The sequence below is a fragment of the Coregonus clupeaformis genome, chromosome 11 (genome assembly GCF_020615455.1).
Source record: "Coregonus clupeaformis isolate EN_2021a chromosome 11, ASM2061545v1, whole genome shotgun sequence".
Lineage (NCBI taxonomy): Eukaryota > Metazoa > Chordata > Actinopteri > Salmoniformes > Salmonidae > Coregonus > Coregonus clupeaformis.
This window is the reverse complement of record NC_059202.1, coordinates 33,020,455-33,037,844: the sequence shown is the minus strand read 5'-3', so window position 1 is coordinate 33,037,844 and position 17,390 is coordinate 33,020,455. Positions and strand designations below refer to the sequence as shown.

General features: G+C 41.2%; 1 protein-coding gene across 1 annotated transcript in view; it reads left to right on the top strand.

The window, feature by feature from the left end:
- The first annotated feature begins 906 nt into the window (after positions 1-906).
- Positions 907-17,390, top strand: part of LOC121576809 (disintegrin and metalloproteinase domain-containing protein 10-like) — a 63,343-nt gene continuing 46,859 nt past the window's right edge. The window contains exons 1-4 of the mRNA XM_041890293.1: positions 907-1,026; positions 2,404-2,551; positions 2,675-2,793; positions 2,922-3,077. Of these exons, the coding sequence (XP_041746227.1) occupies positions 966-1,026; positions 2,404-2,551; positions 2,675-2,793; positions 2,922-3,077 (484 nt within the window). The 5' untranslated portion in view covers positions 907-965. The remainder of the gene's footprint in view (positions 1,027-2,403; positions 2,552-2,674; positions 2,794-2,921; positions 3,078-17,390) is intronic.

The following is a 17,390-nucleotide window of genomic DNA, read 5'->3' as shown; positions in this document are numbered from 1 at the left end:
GTGTCAAGAACTGCAATGCTCCTGGGTTTTTCACGCTCAACAGTTTCCCGTGTGTATCAAGAATGGTCCACCACCCAAAGGACATCCAGCCAACTTGACACAACTGTGGGAAGCATTGGAGTCAACATGGGCCAGCATCCCTGTGGAACGCTTTCGACACCTTGTAGAGTCCATGGCCCGGCGAATTTAGGCTTTTCTGAGGGCAAAAGGAGGTGCTACTCAATATTAGGAAGGTGTTCTTAATATTTTGTACACTCAGTGTAGCGCACCACTTTTAACCTACTGGTTTTTACTTCCCTTTATATAAGTCTGATGACATAGTCACTCAATCAGAATATCTTGACTTCTGTTCCATATTGCTCCCCAAAATATAACACATTTTCTATTATAAAACATTCTCCAAATAGATCGGCTGTTGTGTGTATCCACTTCTAATTTGGGGTGGGGAAGTATTAAACGAGATGCCGATAGGCTAATCAGGGTGTCACTGTGTCCAAGGGGAGTTTCCAGCTAACATTTTCTAACACAACTAGCCTAAATAAAGATGATGGTAACTTCTCACCCCAATTTGTGTTAGGGTGACTGTACCAACCACAATTGACTTTATGACCTCTATCATTACCTCTATGAAACAGTAACACCATTGTTGTGAAACCACTGTTACCTAATACACATTCGTCTTCACTAATTGTATTTAAATAATAAATAATAATTTGGTGGGTGCTTATATCTGTCCTATTTGAATTGAAAATGTGTTTTTTTGCATATATTTCAAAGGACTCCCTAACTGTTAAGCCCCAGGATAACAACAAGTCTGAATTTGCCTTGGACTGTGTGTGTTCCTATCTTCCAATGGTAAGTCCTGGCATGAGCAGCTATCTAGTCACATTCCACAGTGAGGAGACCACAGGTAAGCAGCTATAGAGAGAGAGAGAGGGAGGAAGGAAAGAAGCACAGAAGACATCATGAATACACCCCAATACTGCTTTCTGATGTTGCTTATCTACTCAGGTGGACCCAATGCAGGTAGAATGGCTTTTATTTCCTGTGTGATACTTGACACCATTGTTAGGTTAGTGTTGAGGTGTGACAAGTCACGCGATGCAGGGGGGGATCTTACGCTGTAGTTCACATTTGGTGGCCTACCCTTAGCTTGGAACTATCAGACAAGACAGTGGATCTGCCTGAGCTTGTCCTCTGTGGAATGCTATGGCCAACAAACACATAGGACTACATTGATACAAAGGCCTCCATGTGGTGTTGATGCTGTGTTTTGTTTGATTAGATATGATATGAGATATTCTCTATTGAAGCTTTGTGTGAGTGTTATGTGGACAGTGTGTGTAAGCCCTCGACCATCTGTTTGGCATGTTCTTTGATAAAGGAGAAAACAATGTAGCACATTAATGGAGAAGTTGTAGTCATGATGAAATGATGTCACTTTTATCTGCTGTCCATAGGCCTACTAGAAAGAAGGAAATGCCTGATATTTATAACACAATCTAAATCAATCTGAATGGCAAAGTTGAAATGGATGAGAAATGTTCATAATGCCTGCCCAAGTAAGCCTCAGTTCAGTGTATCACTTCCCTACAGTAGCTAATTTATCTATAGACATTGTTTGTTTTCCCCCTCTCAAATGTTGTTATATAATCAAATCAAATTTGTATTTGTCACATGCGCCGAATACAACAGGTGTGAAATGCTTACTTAACCAACAATGCAGAATAAAAAGTACGAAAAATGTGCTCAATAAACTAAAGGAAAAACCTTAACACAATAAAATAACAATAACGAGGCTATATACAAGGGGTACCGGTACCGAGTCAATGTGGAGGGGTACGGGTTAGTCGAGGTAATTGAGGTAGCAGGTACATGTACAGTAGGTTGGGGTAAAGTGACTATGCATAGATAATAAACAGACAGTAGCAGCAACGTATGTGAAGAGTGTGAAGGAATGTGAATGAATGTTTGTGTGTGTGTGTGTGTGTGTGTGTGTGTGTGTGTGTGTGTGTGTGTGTGTGTGTGTGTGTGTGTGTGTGTGTGTGTGTGTGTGTGGAGCGTCAATATACATGTGTGTGTGTGTGTTTTCTGTGAGTGTGAGGTTAGTCCAGTGAGTGTACATCGAGCCTGTGCAAGAGAGTCAGTGCAAAAAATAATAAGAAATAGGAATAAAATAAGGGGCTCAATGTAAATAGTCAGGGTAGCCATTTGTTAACTGTTCAGCAGTCTTATGGCTTGGGGGTAGAAGCTGTTAAGGAGCCTTTTAAGCATTGTTTGTGCAGTTATCTGGAAAATGTTTTTGATTACGTCACAAAGCAGGTTAACACGGTTCTCACACCAGACAAGATAAAGCCACTGAATCTAAACTTTCATGTGTCTGTACTATGTCAACCTCTCTAGGAGCTCTGAATGGTATTAGCCCATTCATAAGGCATTACGAAGGCTTGTCATATGATCGTGAGGCCTTACACAGGAGACACCAGCGCGCCAAACGAGAGACACAGCCTCAGGACCAGACACTGCAGCTGGACCTCAGAGCTTTTCTCAGGTACTGGACACAAGCCCAGGAGATGCTGTTTCATTGCCTTTCTGATCAACATATAATTATAAACGCTTGTTTCAACACATGTTTCACTCTTTGTGCTGTGTGTCACACGATTGTTTACTTTAGGACCTTCCGGTTGCGTCTGAGGCGAGACACGACGGGATTAACAGAGCCTTTTAAAGTCTTCTCTGAAAACAGATCAAGTACAGCAGACCTCTCCCATCTATATTCTGGAGAACTTGAAGGTATATGACACTTCAGGGATTCGTGGCTTTATAATCGAACATACTGTAGCCTGCCTCCCCTCAATCTGCCTATCGGTCTCTCTCCCCCTCCATCTCTCGCTAACTCCCACCTGTCTGTCTCTCACCAGATGAGAGGGGATCTTCCTGTCACGGCTCTGTCATCCAGGGCCAGTTTGAGGGTTCTGTCCTCACAGCCAATGGGACGTATTACATAGAGCCCGTCCACAGATACACCAGCCAGCCCTCACAACACCACTCCATCATTTACCATGAAGACGACATCGGTAAGAGAGGACTGTTGAACATCTCATGAATGTTCTTCTCAAATGTATATTAAAACGGTCCAATGCAGCCGTTTTTATCTCAATATCAAATCATCTCGGGGTAAAAAATAAGTACCTTACTGTGATTATTTTAAACTAAAACAGTTTTAAAAAATTCACATTTTCAAGCAAAAATTTTGCTAGGACTGTGGGAGTGGTCTGAGTGAGGGGCCTTATTGGAGTAGTCTAATGGGAGAGATATGTAACCTGAAAACTAGCTGTTATTGGCAGTGAGGTTTGAAAATCTCTTTGTTAATGGTCTATTAACTTATACCGCCTGGTGATGTCGCCAGGCAGGCCAAAACTCCACTCATGCAAAACAAGCTGAAATTTCAGGTGGTCTTTCAAACAACTCTTACACTAAAAGGGCATTATCATCATTTTCACAATTTTCACAGTATTATTCCAACCTCATAGTGTGGACGTACACTACCAGTCAAAAGTTTGGACACACCTACTCATTCAAGGGTTTTTCTTTATTTGTACTATTTTCTATATTGTAGAATAATAGTGAAGACATCAAAAATATGAAATAACACATATGAAATCATGTAGTAACCAAGAATGTGTTAAACAAATCAAAATATATGTTATATTTGAGATTCTTCAAATAGCCACCCTTTGCCTTGATTAGAGCTTTGCCCACTCTCCCCTACAATCAGTGTGAGTGGGCCAGAGATAATGTGGCCATTTTGTACTACAGTAACTGCCTGTGGTTGTCATCTGAATTTGAGGTTGGATAAGGATGAAGGACTCCTGGTCCCAGACATGGGACGTCCCAGGTTTGTTTGTAAATAGGCCTGTAAGACACACACCCCTCCAGACAGACAGACAAACAGACAGACTGAAGGCCAAGCTCATCACAAGGTAATGAAGAAGACACTACGGAGGAAGTTTTACCACCAATCCATGGGGTCATAAAGCATTGAGATTATCTCCAGTGGCTTGGATTAGAGTAGCCTCTTGAAGTGTGTGTGTGTGTGTGTGTGTGTGTGTGGATGTGTTTGTGTGGATGTGTTTAACTATATAAGAATAGTAAACAAACAAAGAATGTGGGGACATTTTGTTAGTCCCCACAGTCAAATGCTATTTCTAGGGGGTTTAGGGTTAGGGTTAGAATTAGGTTTAGGGTTAGGGTTAGGAGCTAGGGTTAGGTTTAGGGTTAAGGTTATGTTTTCAGGTTAGGGGTAAGGTTAGGGTAAGGGTATGGGTTAGGGATAGGGAAAATAAGATTTTGAATGGAACTGAATTGTGTGTCCCCACAAGGTTAGTTATACAAGACTGTGTGTGTGTGTGTGTGTGTGTGTGTGTGTGTGTGTGTGTGTGTGTGTGTGTGCGTGCGTGCGTGCGTGCGTGTGTGTGTGCGTGCGTGCGTGTGTGCATGTATGACTGCAGTGAGGAGATAGAGAGGTGGGGGCAGGCTAGTACTGACAAGTCCCCATGCTGTATGGAGTGCTGAAAGAGGAGAAGCAGACAACCCAAGGTTAAACAATAACAGAGAAAGGAGTGTCCGAGTGTGCCTGTTTGTGAGCGCTCTGTGGTTACCCCTGGTCACATGACCGCTCTTTTGAACTCACACCACCGTGGTGAGAGAGAGGGGTAAATATCAAGCTTTTCCCATGCTCCCTGGGGCTGTCATTCACCCTGCGGGCGCTCCTTCTGCTCTGGGTGTGATTAGTTAAGAGGTTCACTCATGAAAACATACTTCCCAACCCACACCCTGCAAGCAAGCAGATGACAAAGTCTCTAGTTCTGATTGTAAGTGAGAAACAGTGAAGAAGAATACGTACTCCAGATGTGTGAAAGCATTTTTGTTTTAAGATCTATTCGAAACATGGGCAGCCCTCACACAGTGCTTTCAACGTTGTTCACATTGTGTGTTGTAAAGGGACAGTTCTCTAGTTGAATTCCATCCAGCCTCATAGACTGAATTCAGTCCCTTCATGGAGGATTTTGCAGAAAGAATCCGTGTTGGGAAATACCCCGAGACCACGTTTCAGGTCTTGAAACCACCCCAGGGTTGTCTCCTGGCCATGCTTAATGACATGATTTGTAGCCCACCATGGAAAGACGTCTCAGGAGGACCACTTTTAGCAAATTACTCTGTGAAAATGACAGAACCTTTCCATCAGCACATTCAGGGGATGTGGCCAAGTTCTCCTATAGGATCGAACTTTAATTAAAAAAATATGTCTGGTGACTGAGGGTTCTGGTCTACTCTGTGGCTGAGTATGGCACAGTGTTTCAGTTTTATGAAATCCTTATTTTGCCCTGAATTGGTTTGATCTTCAGGTAAACCAACTCAAGAGTTTTTGTGCTAGAGTTAGAACCATTATACGTTTAAACTGTGCACGTTTCACATAAAAAGTGTAGTTGGCTGTTTAAACTACAGTGCATTCGGAAAGTATTCAGACCCTTTTACTTTTTCCACATTTTGTTATGTTACAGCCTTATTCCAAATTGGATTAAATCAAATCAAATCCTCAGCAATCTACACACAATACCCCATAATGATAAAGCGAAAACAGATTAGTAAGAATTTTTTGGCAATTTATTACAAATAAAAAACAGAACTACCTTGTTTACATAAGTTTTCAGACCCTTTGCTATGAGACTCGAAATTGAGCTCAGGTGCATCCTATTTCCATTGATCATCCTTGAGATGTTTCTACAACTTGATTGGAGTCCACCTGTGGTAAAATCAATTGATTGGACATAATTTGGAAAGGCACACACCTGTCTATATAAGGTCCCACAGTTGACAGTACATGTCAGAGCAAAAACCAAGCCATGAGATCGAAGGAATTGTCCGTAGTGCTCCGAGAGAGGATTGTGTCGAGGCACAGATCTGGGGAAGGGTACCAAAATATTTCTGCAGCATTGAAGGCCCCAAGAACACAGTGGCCTCCATCATTCTTAAATGGAAGACGTTTGGAACCACCAAGACTCTTCCTAGAGCTGGCCACCCGGCCAAACTGAGCAATCGGGGCAGAAGGGCCTTGGTCAGGGAGGTGACCAAGAACCCGATGTTCACTCTAATAGAGCTCTATAGTTCCTCTGTGGAGATGGGAGAACCTCCCAGAAGGACAACCATCTTGGCAGCACTCCACCAATCAGGCCTTTATGGTAGACTGGCCAGACGGAAGCCACTCCTCAGTAAAAGGCACCTAAAGACTCTCAGACCATGAGAAACAAGATTCTCTGGTCTGATGAAACCAAGATTGAACTCTTTGGCCTGAATGCCAAGCATCACATCTAGAGGAAACCTGGCACCATCCCTACGGTGAAGCATGGTGGTGGCAGCATCATACTGTGGAGATGTTTTTCAGCGACAGGGACTGGGAGACTAGTCAGAAATGAGGCAAAGATGAACGGAGCAAAGTACAGAGAGATCCTTAAAAAAACCTGCGCTCAGGTCCTCAGACTGGGGAGAAGGTTCACTTTCCAACAGGACAATGACCTAGGCACACAGCCAAGACAACGCAGGAGTGGCTTCGGGACAAGTCTCTTAATGTCCTTGAGTGGCCCAACCAGAGCCCGGACTTGAACCTGATCGAACATCTCTGGAGAGACCTGAAAATAGCTGTGCAGCAATGCTCCCCATCCAACCTAACAGAGCTTGAGAGGATCTGCAGAGAAGAATTGGAGAAACTCCCCAAATACAGGTGTGCCAAGCTTGTAGCGTCATACCCAACAAGACTCAAGGCTGTAATTGCTGCAAAAAGGTGCTTCAACAAAGTACTGAGTAAAGGGTCTGACTACTTACAGTGAGGGAAAAAAGTATTTGATCCCCTAATGATTTTGTACATTTTCCCACTGACAAAGACATGATCAGTCTATAGTTTGAATGGTAGGTTTATTTGAACAGTGAGAGACAGAATAACAACATAAAAATCCTGAAAAATGCATGTAAAAAATGTTATAAATTGATTTGCATTTTAATGAGGGAAATAAGTATTTGAACCCTCTGCAAAACATGACTTAGTACTTGGTGGCAAAACCCTTGTTGGCAATCACAGAGTTCAGATGTTTCTTGTAGTTGGCCACCAGGTTTGCACACATCTCAGGAGGGATTTTGTCCCACTCCTCTTTGCAGATCTTCTCCAAGTCATTAAGGTTTCGAGGCTGACGTTTGGCAACTCATACTTTCAGCTCCCTCCACAGATTTTCTATGGGATTAAGGTCTGGAGACTGGCTAGGCCACTCCAGGACCTTAATGTGCTTCTTCTTGAGCCACTCCTTTGTTGCCTTGGCCATGTGTTTTGGGTCATTGTCAAGCTGGAATACCCATCCACGACCCATTTTCAATGCCCTGGCTGAGGGAAGGAGGTTCTCACCTAAGATTTGATGGTACATGGCCCCGTCCATCATCCCTTTGATGCGGTGAAGTTGTCCTGTCCCCTTAGCAGAAAAACACCCCCAAAGCATAACGTTTCCACCTTCATGTTTGACGGTGGGGATGGTGTTCTTGGGGTCATAGGCAGCATTTCTCCTCCTCCAAACACGGCGAGTTCAGTTGATGCCAAAGAGCTTGATTTTGGTCTCATCTGACCACAACACTTTCACCCAGTTCTCCTCTAAATCATTCAGATGTTCATTGGCAAACTTCAAACGGGCATGTATATGTGCTTGAGCAGGGGGACCTTGCGGGCACTGCAGGATTTCAGTCCTTCACGGCGTAGTGTGTTACCAATTGTTTTCTTGGTGACTATGGTCCCAGCTGCCTTGAGATCATTGACAAGATCCTCCTGTGTAGTTCTGGGCTGATTCCTCACCGTTCTCATGATCATTGCAAATCCACGAGGTGAGATCTTGCATGGAGCCCCAGGCCGAGGGAGATTGACAGTTATTTTGTGTTTCTTCCATTTGCGAATAATCGCACCAACTGTTGTCACCTTCGCACCAAGCTGCTTGGCGATGGTCTTGTAGCCCATTCCAGCATTGTTTAGGTCTACAATCTTGACCCTGACATCCTTGGAGAGCTCTTTGGTCTTGGCCATGGTGGAGAGTTTGGAATCTGATTGATTGATTGCTTCTGTGGACAGGTGTCTTTTATACAGGTAACAAGCTGAGATTAGGAGCACTTTCTTTAAGAGTGTGCTCCTAATCTCAGCTCGTTACCTGTATAAAAGACACCTGGGAGCCAGAAATCTTTCTGATTGAGAGGGGGTCAAATACTTATTTCCCTCATTAAAATGCAAATCAATATATAACATTTTTGACGTGTTTTTTCTGGATTTTTTTGTTGTTATTCTGTCTCTCACTTTTCAAATAAACCTACCATTAAAATTTTAGACTGATCATTTCTTTGTCAGTGGGAAAACGTACAAAATCAGCAGGGGATCAAATACTTTTTTCCCTCACTGTATGTAAATCAAATGATACAAACCCCAAAAAATCAATTTTAATTCCAGGTTGTAAGGCAACAAAATAGGAAAAATGCCAATGGGGGTGAATACTTTCGCAAGCCACTGTATATTGTCTAATCCTTTAACAGGATTGTTCAAGGATCATATGCATCATATGTGCCAATTTATGGAAGCTAAAATTCCTCCCTTGACAGCAATTACTAAATTATTTCAACAAGTTCCAAGGGTTTATGGTCCCTGAGGTGTTACAAATTCAGACAAATTGTTACGGTCAGGGAAACTACACAGGCTAATACAAAAACAACCACAAAGACCCCAAAGTCTCTCACTGTTCAAATAAATCTATCTTTAAAATTATAGACTGATCATTTCTTTGTCAGTGGGCAAACGTACAAAATCAGCAGGGGATCAAATACTTTTTTCCCTCACTGTATGTAAATGTAATATTTCAGTTTTTTATTTTTTATGAATAAGCAAAAATGTCTAAAAACCTGTTTTTGCTTTGCATTATGTGGTATTGTGTGTAGATTGATGAGGGGGAAAACAATTTCATCCATTTAGAATAAGGCTGTAACATAACAAAATGTGAAAAAATTCAAGCGGTCTGAATACTGTCCGAAGGCACTGTATGTATGGGGTATTTAAATTTACTCTGCTGCAGTTAGACAGATCAGGTTTAGTTATTTAAGTTGGCAATGAACTTAGCCCTTGTTTAAGAGTTTGGCTGCACGGTCTGCAGCAATTGCTGACTTTTGTCTCCCCAGGCATGCATAGTTAAGAGAGAGCCCAACTCTCCAGCTCTTAGGCTCAGCAGCACATGGCACAGCTTTGGAAATATTTCTGTCAATGGGTCAACGGCCGGCATTTACCCCCCCCTCCCCCTCCCCCTCCCCCTCCCCCAAATCCAACACCCCCACCCCTAACATCTATAGAGCCAAATGTCTGTTTCTCATTGGCCGTAGGTGCCTCAGCAGAATGGTGTGACCAATCACGTGTTGTCTCTCTGAGTGTTTGATCAAGAAACGGGCTGCCAAGGCAGCAGCATGACCGCAGCGTTTTCTCTGCCCTCTTCGGTTCAACCATCAAGTCTTCCCCTGTCAGCCCTCCAATCTGGGTTGTCAATTAGACAAAGAAACACTACCTGATTGATTTAGTAACATGGTATATTTATTCCAGGAAATCACAAGTGAAAGTGATTATTGTTATGTCGTGACATTATTATATAATATTTAATATGCATTCGACAAGTAAGCCTTGTCTGAGCCAGAACAGCCCATAGGGCAGGAGCCTATCTCCTGATTCTGTAGTGTGGGGCAGCTTGATATAATTTACAAGTACAACCCCTGGCTAGGACGCTAGTCTATCGCAGGGCCTTACCCCCTATCCATCTCTTTAATGCTGGGTGCCAAGCAGAGAAGCATCAGGTACATTTCTTTTAGTGTTTGGTATGACTCAACCCATTTCAAAATTCAATATTCACTCTTGCCACAAGGCCACTGAGTTGGTTCTATAATATTGAAGCTGATGCCAATGTGTACGCATTGATTTAATTGGAACAGTCAGTTCTCTCAAGCTAAAGCGGTTCTGTTCTCTCTGATGGGTTTGGATGAGGTCATGGGGTTTGCTATTGAATAATCCCCAAACACTCTGGTTTGGCTTGGGGATATACTGAGATTTATAGTTGGAGACAGAAGTAATAAAGCATGCAATGTTAGGCTATGTTATGAAATTACTTCATTGGCATTATTTTCTGTAAAAAGAAACATATGGTTAGATATTAGGTCATGATGGTCTGCACTGCCATTGGGGAATACCTTGTTGATTTTTGGTAATATCCACCAACATCTCCACAATGTTTGTGGTGTCTGGTGTGTGGATATAAAGGTCTGTGGGAAGCTACAAGCCACCGTGTGCCACAATGGATCCTATTGTGTGTAAATATTGTAGGAAGATACAATATCATCACTTGAATATTTGCTAATGTGAACCTATGTCTATATGCTTTTGGTTAATACATACAGTGCATTTGGAAAGTATTCAAACCCCTTGACTTTTTCCACATTTTGTTAATTTACAGCCTTATTCTAAAATGGATTTAAAAAAAAAAATCATCAGTCTTCACAAAATACCCCATAATGACAAAGAGAAAACAGATTTTTTGAATTTGTTGGCAATTTATTACAAATAAAAAACAGAAATACCTTCTTTTGAAAATGTAATACAGAAATATCAAATTGACATAAGTATTAACACCCCCGAGTCAATAATTTGTCTCGAAGAGCTTTCCACACCTGGATTGTGCAACATGTGCCCATTATTCTTGTCAAAATTATTCAAGCTGTGTCAAATTGGTTGTTGATCATTGCTAGACAACCATTTTCAGGTCTTGGGATAGATTTGTTGTCTTCTTGGTAAGCAACTTCAGTGTAGATTTGGCCTTGTGTTTTAGTTTATTGTCCTGCTGAAAGGTGAATTCATCTCCCAGTGTCTGGTGGAAAGCAGACTGAACCAGGCTTTCCTCTAGGATTTTGTCTGTGCTTAGCTCCATTCCATTTTTTTTTTATCCTGAAAAACTCCCCAGTCCTTAACGATTACAAGCATAACCATAACATGACACAACCACCACTATGCTTGAAAATATGGGGAGTGGTACTCACTAACACTTTGTTTTCAGGACAAAAAGTTAATTGCTTTGCCACATTTTTTTGCAGTATTACTTTAGTGTCGTGTTGCATGTTTTAGAATATTTTTATTCTATACAGGCTTCCTTCTTTTCACTCTGTCAGTTAGGTTAGTATTGTGGAGCAACTATAATGTTGTTGATCCATCCTCAGTTTTCTCCTATCACAGCCATTCAACTTTGTAACTGTTTTAAAGTCACCATTGGCCTTATGACGAAATCCCTGAGTGGTTTCCTTCTTCTCCGGCAACTGCATTAGGAAGGACGCATGTATCTTTGTATTGACTGGGTGTATAGACAAACCATCCAAAGTGCAATTAATAACTTCACCATGTTCAAAGGGATATTCAATGTCTGCTTTTTTTCTTTTTCTTACCCATCTACCAACAGATGCCCTTCTTTGCGAGGCATTGGAAAACCTCCCTTATCTTTGTGGTTGAATCTGTGTTTGAAATTCACTGCTCGACTGAGGGACCTTGTCCCTGACATCCTTGGAGAGCTCTTTGGTCTTGGCCATGGTGGAGAGTTTGGAATCTGATTGATTGATTGCTTCTGTGGACAGGTGTCTTTTATACAGGTAACAAGCTGAGATTAGGAGCACTCCCTTTAAGTGTGCTCCTAATCTCAGCTCGTTACCTGTATAAAAGGCACCTGGGAGCCAGAAATCTTTTTGATTGAGAGGGGGTCAAATACTTATTTCCCTCAATAAAATGCAAATCAATTTATAACATTTTTGACATGCGTTTTTCTGGATTGTTTTGTTGTTATTCTGTCTCTCACTTTTCAAATAAACCTACCATTAAAATTTTAGACTGATCATTTCTTTGTCAGTGGGCAAACGTACAAAATCAGCAGGGGATCAAATACTTTTTTCCCTCACTGTATGTAAATCAAATGATACAAACCCCAAAAAATCAATTTTAATTCCAGGTTGTAAGGCAACAAAATAGGAAAAATGCCAATGGGGGTGAATACTTTCGCAAGCCACTGTATATTGTCTAATCCTTTAACAGGATTGTTCAAGGATCATATGCATCATATGTGCCAATTTATGGAAGCTAAAATTCCTCCCTTGACAGCAATTACTAAATTATTTCAACAAGTTCCAAGGGTTTATGGTCCCTGAGGTGTTACAAATTCAGACAAATTGTTACGGTCAGGGAAACTACACAGGCTAATACAAAAACAACCACAAAGACCCCAAAGGCTACTCTGTCAGTTTATGGTAATTGGATAAATACATGTTTTCTACTCTGAGATAGGCCTACAACTACATTGTTTGCACTGGCAAGTTATAGAATGGTATGAGAGTTACACAAAACAGAAATATTAGTTGGTTGTGTTGTAGAGTGTTGGAACAGTATTCCGCCCATGTAAACTACTGTGAGCAAAGAAAACAGAAACATACTCATCTATTAGGTTGTGTGGTATGTATCTTTTTGGCCTATGCACCTTTGTAGTTAGTAATAGTTAGTAATGCTCACAGTAGTTTACATGGGCGGAATACTGTTCCAACACTCTACAACACAACCAACTAATATTTATGTTTTGTGTAACTCTCATACCATTCTATAACTTGCCAGTGCAAACAATGTAGTTGTAGGCCTATCTCAGAGTAGAAAACATGTATTTATCCAATTACCATAAACTGACAGAGTAGCCTTTGGGGTCTTTGTGGTTGTTTTTGTATTAGCCTGTGTAGTTTCCCTGACCGTAACAATTTGTCTGTAAGTAAGCATTTCACTGTAATGTCTGCACCTGTTGTATTCGGCGCATGTGACCAATAAAATTTGATTTGATTTGATTTGATTTGATTTAGTAAGAAATACACTCACAAGACATACATTACAGATCTCTGTATACAACCTGGGGATTTTCCATTTCATCAAGTCTATTATCAAGAAACAAAACCGCTCTCATCTACCAAGCCAGTTACCAGTAATTAGGTCCTTTATGATAAAAAGTCACACAGCCAAATAATCAAGTATTATATTTAACTTTTATTTTGACAGGGAGTCATGCTGAGACCAAGGTATTTTTTTCAGAAGACCCCTGTAATTACAAAAAAGTATACACAACAATATACACATCAATACACTACAAAAAGCAGTGATAGAACAATGATAGAAAACAAACACATTCTTCAGTAAAAGGCCATCAATCAGCTGTCTGAATTGCCCTAGAGGCACCAAAACATCCCATTTTAGAGAGTTTTGGAGATTATTACACAACTAAGGTGCAAAAATACTAAAAGCAGATTTACGTAACTCAGTGGAGATCGAAGGGATCTCCAGAGTTAGCCATCCCTGAGACCGGGTCTGGTAGCTCGTACGTCTGTAGGTTAACAATGAAGTAAGGTACGGTGGAAGTTTGTGTAAGAGGGCTTTAGAAACAAAAATAGTGCAATGCATCGATCTACGAGACCTCAGAAGGCCAGCCTACTTTCTGATACAGAATGCAGTGATGTGTACTGAACCTATCGCCCTTACTAAAGTGTCACCATAGTCTCATAAATGGTATGAATGCCGACTGAATTATTTGTTTTCTGCTATATAACGAAAGGCATGGCCTATTCCTATAAAGGAAGGCCATTTTAATTCTTCACTTCTTAACTAACTCATCAAAATGCTTTTTGAAAGATAGCTTTTCGTCAATCCAGATACCCAGATATTTATAAGCAGGGACACGATCAATGTGGGCACCATCCAAGGTACATATGCATAAATCATCAGATACATTTTTAAGCGTTTTATATAAATACTATATGCTTAGTTTTACCTGCATTAAGTACAGTACCAATTTCAGTTCAACAAAGACTTTCTGCAAAGCAAGAAAGGCAGATTGTAGCTCAGAAAGAGCCTTGTCAACAGAAGGTCAACAGAATACATACATATACATACACGCATACAAGTGGAGGTTATAATTACTTAGAAACAAACCAATATTGTTTATATATACACTGAACAGAATTGTAAATGCAACATGCAACAATTTCAAAGATTTTACTAAGATACAGTTCATATAAGGAAATCAGTCAATTGAAATACATTTATTAGGCCCTAATCTATAATAATAATATGCCATTTAGCAGACACTTTTATCCAAAGCGACATACAGTCATGTGTGCATACATTTTTACCTATGGGTGGTCCCGGGGATCGAACCCATTACCCTGGCATTACAAGCGCCATGCTCTACCAATTGAGCTACAGAGGACCATCTATAGATTTGACATGACTGGGCAGGGGTGCAGCCATGGGTGGGCCTGGGAGGGCATAGGCCCACCCACTTGGCAGTCAGGTCCACCCACTCAGAGTGAGTTTGTCGCCACAAAAGGGCTTTATTACAGACAAAAATTATCATCAGGACACCTTTATTAAGATCACAGAAGCCTGACTTAACATTATCAGAAGATACACATTATGTCCTTTCTGTCAGGTAGTTTTCAAACCAATTGCATGCATCCTGATCCAGGCCAATTTTAGATAACCTACAAATGAATAATGAGTGGTCAACAGTATCGTAAGCCTTCAACAGGTCAATGAAAAGGGCAGCACAATGCTGCCTTTTGTCCATTTTACTATATAATTTAACACCAATGAAGCAGCAGAGATAATGCTATGATCTGGCCTGAAACCCTACTGATAAGCACTTAGAAAATATTATTGTATTTAGGAAAGATCTAAGCTGAGAATGACTCATTTAATAGAGCGGATTAACGTTGCACGTATTCTAACCAGCCGCTCACAAACAAACCACTGGTGAACACACACAGCGCTCTTAATGTGGTTTTACTCTAATCCTCTACCCTGGAAATTCCACAGACCATTAACAGAGGTAAAGTGTCCGTTTTACAAATGAATGAGTAGAGCAGTTTATTCATTCTCTGTATGTTACACAGTAAACCTTGTCACTCCCAAACATTCTGCCACTGCACTATAAATTACAATGAGCTGACTGCCTGGGTCTCGCTCACTCTCCACACAGGCACTCTCTCTCTCTCTCTCTCTCTCTCTCTCTCTCTCTCTCTCTCTCTCTCTCTCTGTCTCTCTCACACTCACTTATTTAAGGATTGTAAGATTTTTGCTAGGCAAGACAGTTTAGAGATTGGGTGATAATTATTCATTTAGGAGGGGTCACCACCTTTGTGGAGCACATGGGTAGCCTTCCAAACCCTAGGGATAGCACCCAAGATAATCACCAGGTAAAAATATGTGTCAATGATTCCACAATCAGGGGAGTAGAAAGCTGCAGCAAGAAAGAATCAAGCAAATCAGCCCCAGTGGATTTTGTTTAAGCAAGGCGTCTACCACATCACAAATAAAACATTTTTAAAATGGAAACAAAGATTCACTAGAAGTTGACGGATCTTCCATCATGCCAAACATGCATTTTAACACTACAAACACGTTCACCGCTTCCCGCCAGAGAGAAAATGTTGTTTGGTTTTTCAGGTGTATACAAAAATTTATACAAAAATGTATACAAATTAGAAAGAGATAAACAAGTGCCTTAGACCACTGAGTGGCGCAGTGGTCTAAGGCACTGCATCGCAGTGCAAACTGTGCCACTAGAGATCCTGGTTCGAATCCAGGCTCTGTCGCAGCCGGCCGCGACCGGGAGACCCATGGGGCGGCGCACAATTGGCCCAGGGTAGGGGAGGGAATGGCCGGCAGGGATGTAGCTCAGTTGATAGAGCATGGCGTTTGCAACGCCAGGGTTGTGGGTTCATTTCCCACGGGGGGCCAGTATAAAAAAAAAAATGTGTTCACTAACTGTAAGTCGCTCTGGATAAGAGCGTCTGCTAAATGACTAAAATGTAAAGTAAATGTGTTTGTGCTTTTATTTATGTTTGTATTTAATACCCTCAAGAACCGTGATGAATTAAGGCAGAACACAATCTCTTTAAATGTTTAACTGTGTGTATTTATACAGTACTTAGTATATGTTAACGTACAGTGCCTTCAGAAAGTATTCATACCCTTGACTTATTCCACATTTTGTTGTGTTACAGCCTGAATTCAAAATGTTTTACATTTTAGTCATTTAGCAGACACTCTTATCCAGATCGACTTACAGTTAGTGAGTGCATACATTATTTTTTCTTTTTTTCATACTGGCCCCCCGTGGGAATCGAACGCACAACCTTGGCGTTGCAAATGCCATGCTCTACCAACTGAGCTACTTCCCTGCCAGCCATTCCCTCCCCTACCTTGGACGACGCTGTGCGCCGCCCCATGGGTCTCCCAGTCGCGGCCGGCTACGACAGAACCTGGATTCGAACCAGTATCTCTAGTGGCACAGCTAGCACTGCGATGCAGTGCCTTAGACCACTGCCCCACTCGGGAGGTTAGGCGGGAAGTTCAGGAGAAAACCTCCCTGGTCTTTATGGTTGAATGTGTGTTTGAAATTCACTGCTCGACTGAGGGACCTTACAAATAATTGTATGTGTGGGGTACAGAGATGAGTTAGTCATTCAAAAATCATGTTAAACACTATTATTGCCCACAGTGTGTCCATGCAACTTATTATATGACTTGTTAAGCAAATGTTTACTCCTGAACATATTTAGGCTTGCCATAACACAGTTGTTTAATACTTATTGACTCAAGACATTTCAGCTTTTCATTTTTATTAATTTGAAGAAGAAAAAATGTAAAACATACAGTTGAAGTCGGAAGTTTACATACACTTAGGTTGGAGTCATTAAAACTCGTTTTTCAACCACTCCACAAATTTCTTGTTAACAAACTATAGTTTTGGTAAGTCGGTTAGGACATCTACTTTGTGCATGACACAAGTAATTTTTCCCACAATTGTTTACAGACAGATTATTTCACTTATTATTCACTGTATCACAATTCCAGTGGGTCAGAAGTTTACATACACTAAGTTGACTGTGCCTTTAAACAGCTTGGAAAATTCCAGAAAATGATGTCATGGCTTTAGAAACTTCTGATAGGCTAATTGACATCATTTGAGTCAATTGGAGGTATACCTGTGGATGTATTTCAATGCCTACCTTCAAACTCAGTGCCTCTTTGCTTGACATCATGGGAAAATCAAAAGAAATCAGCCAAGACCCCAGAAAAAAAATTGTAGACCTGGTTCATCCTTGGGAGCAATTTCCAAATGCCTGAAGGTACCACGTTCATCTGCACAAACAATAGTACGCAAGTATAAACACCATGGGACCACGCAGCCGTCATACCGCTCAGGAAGGAG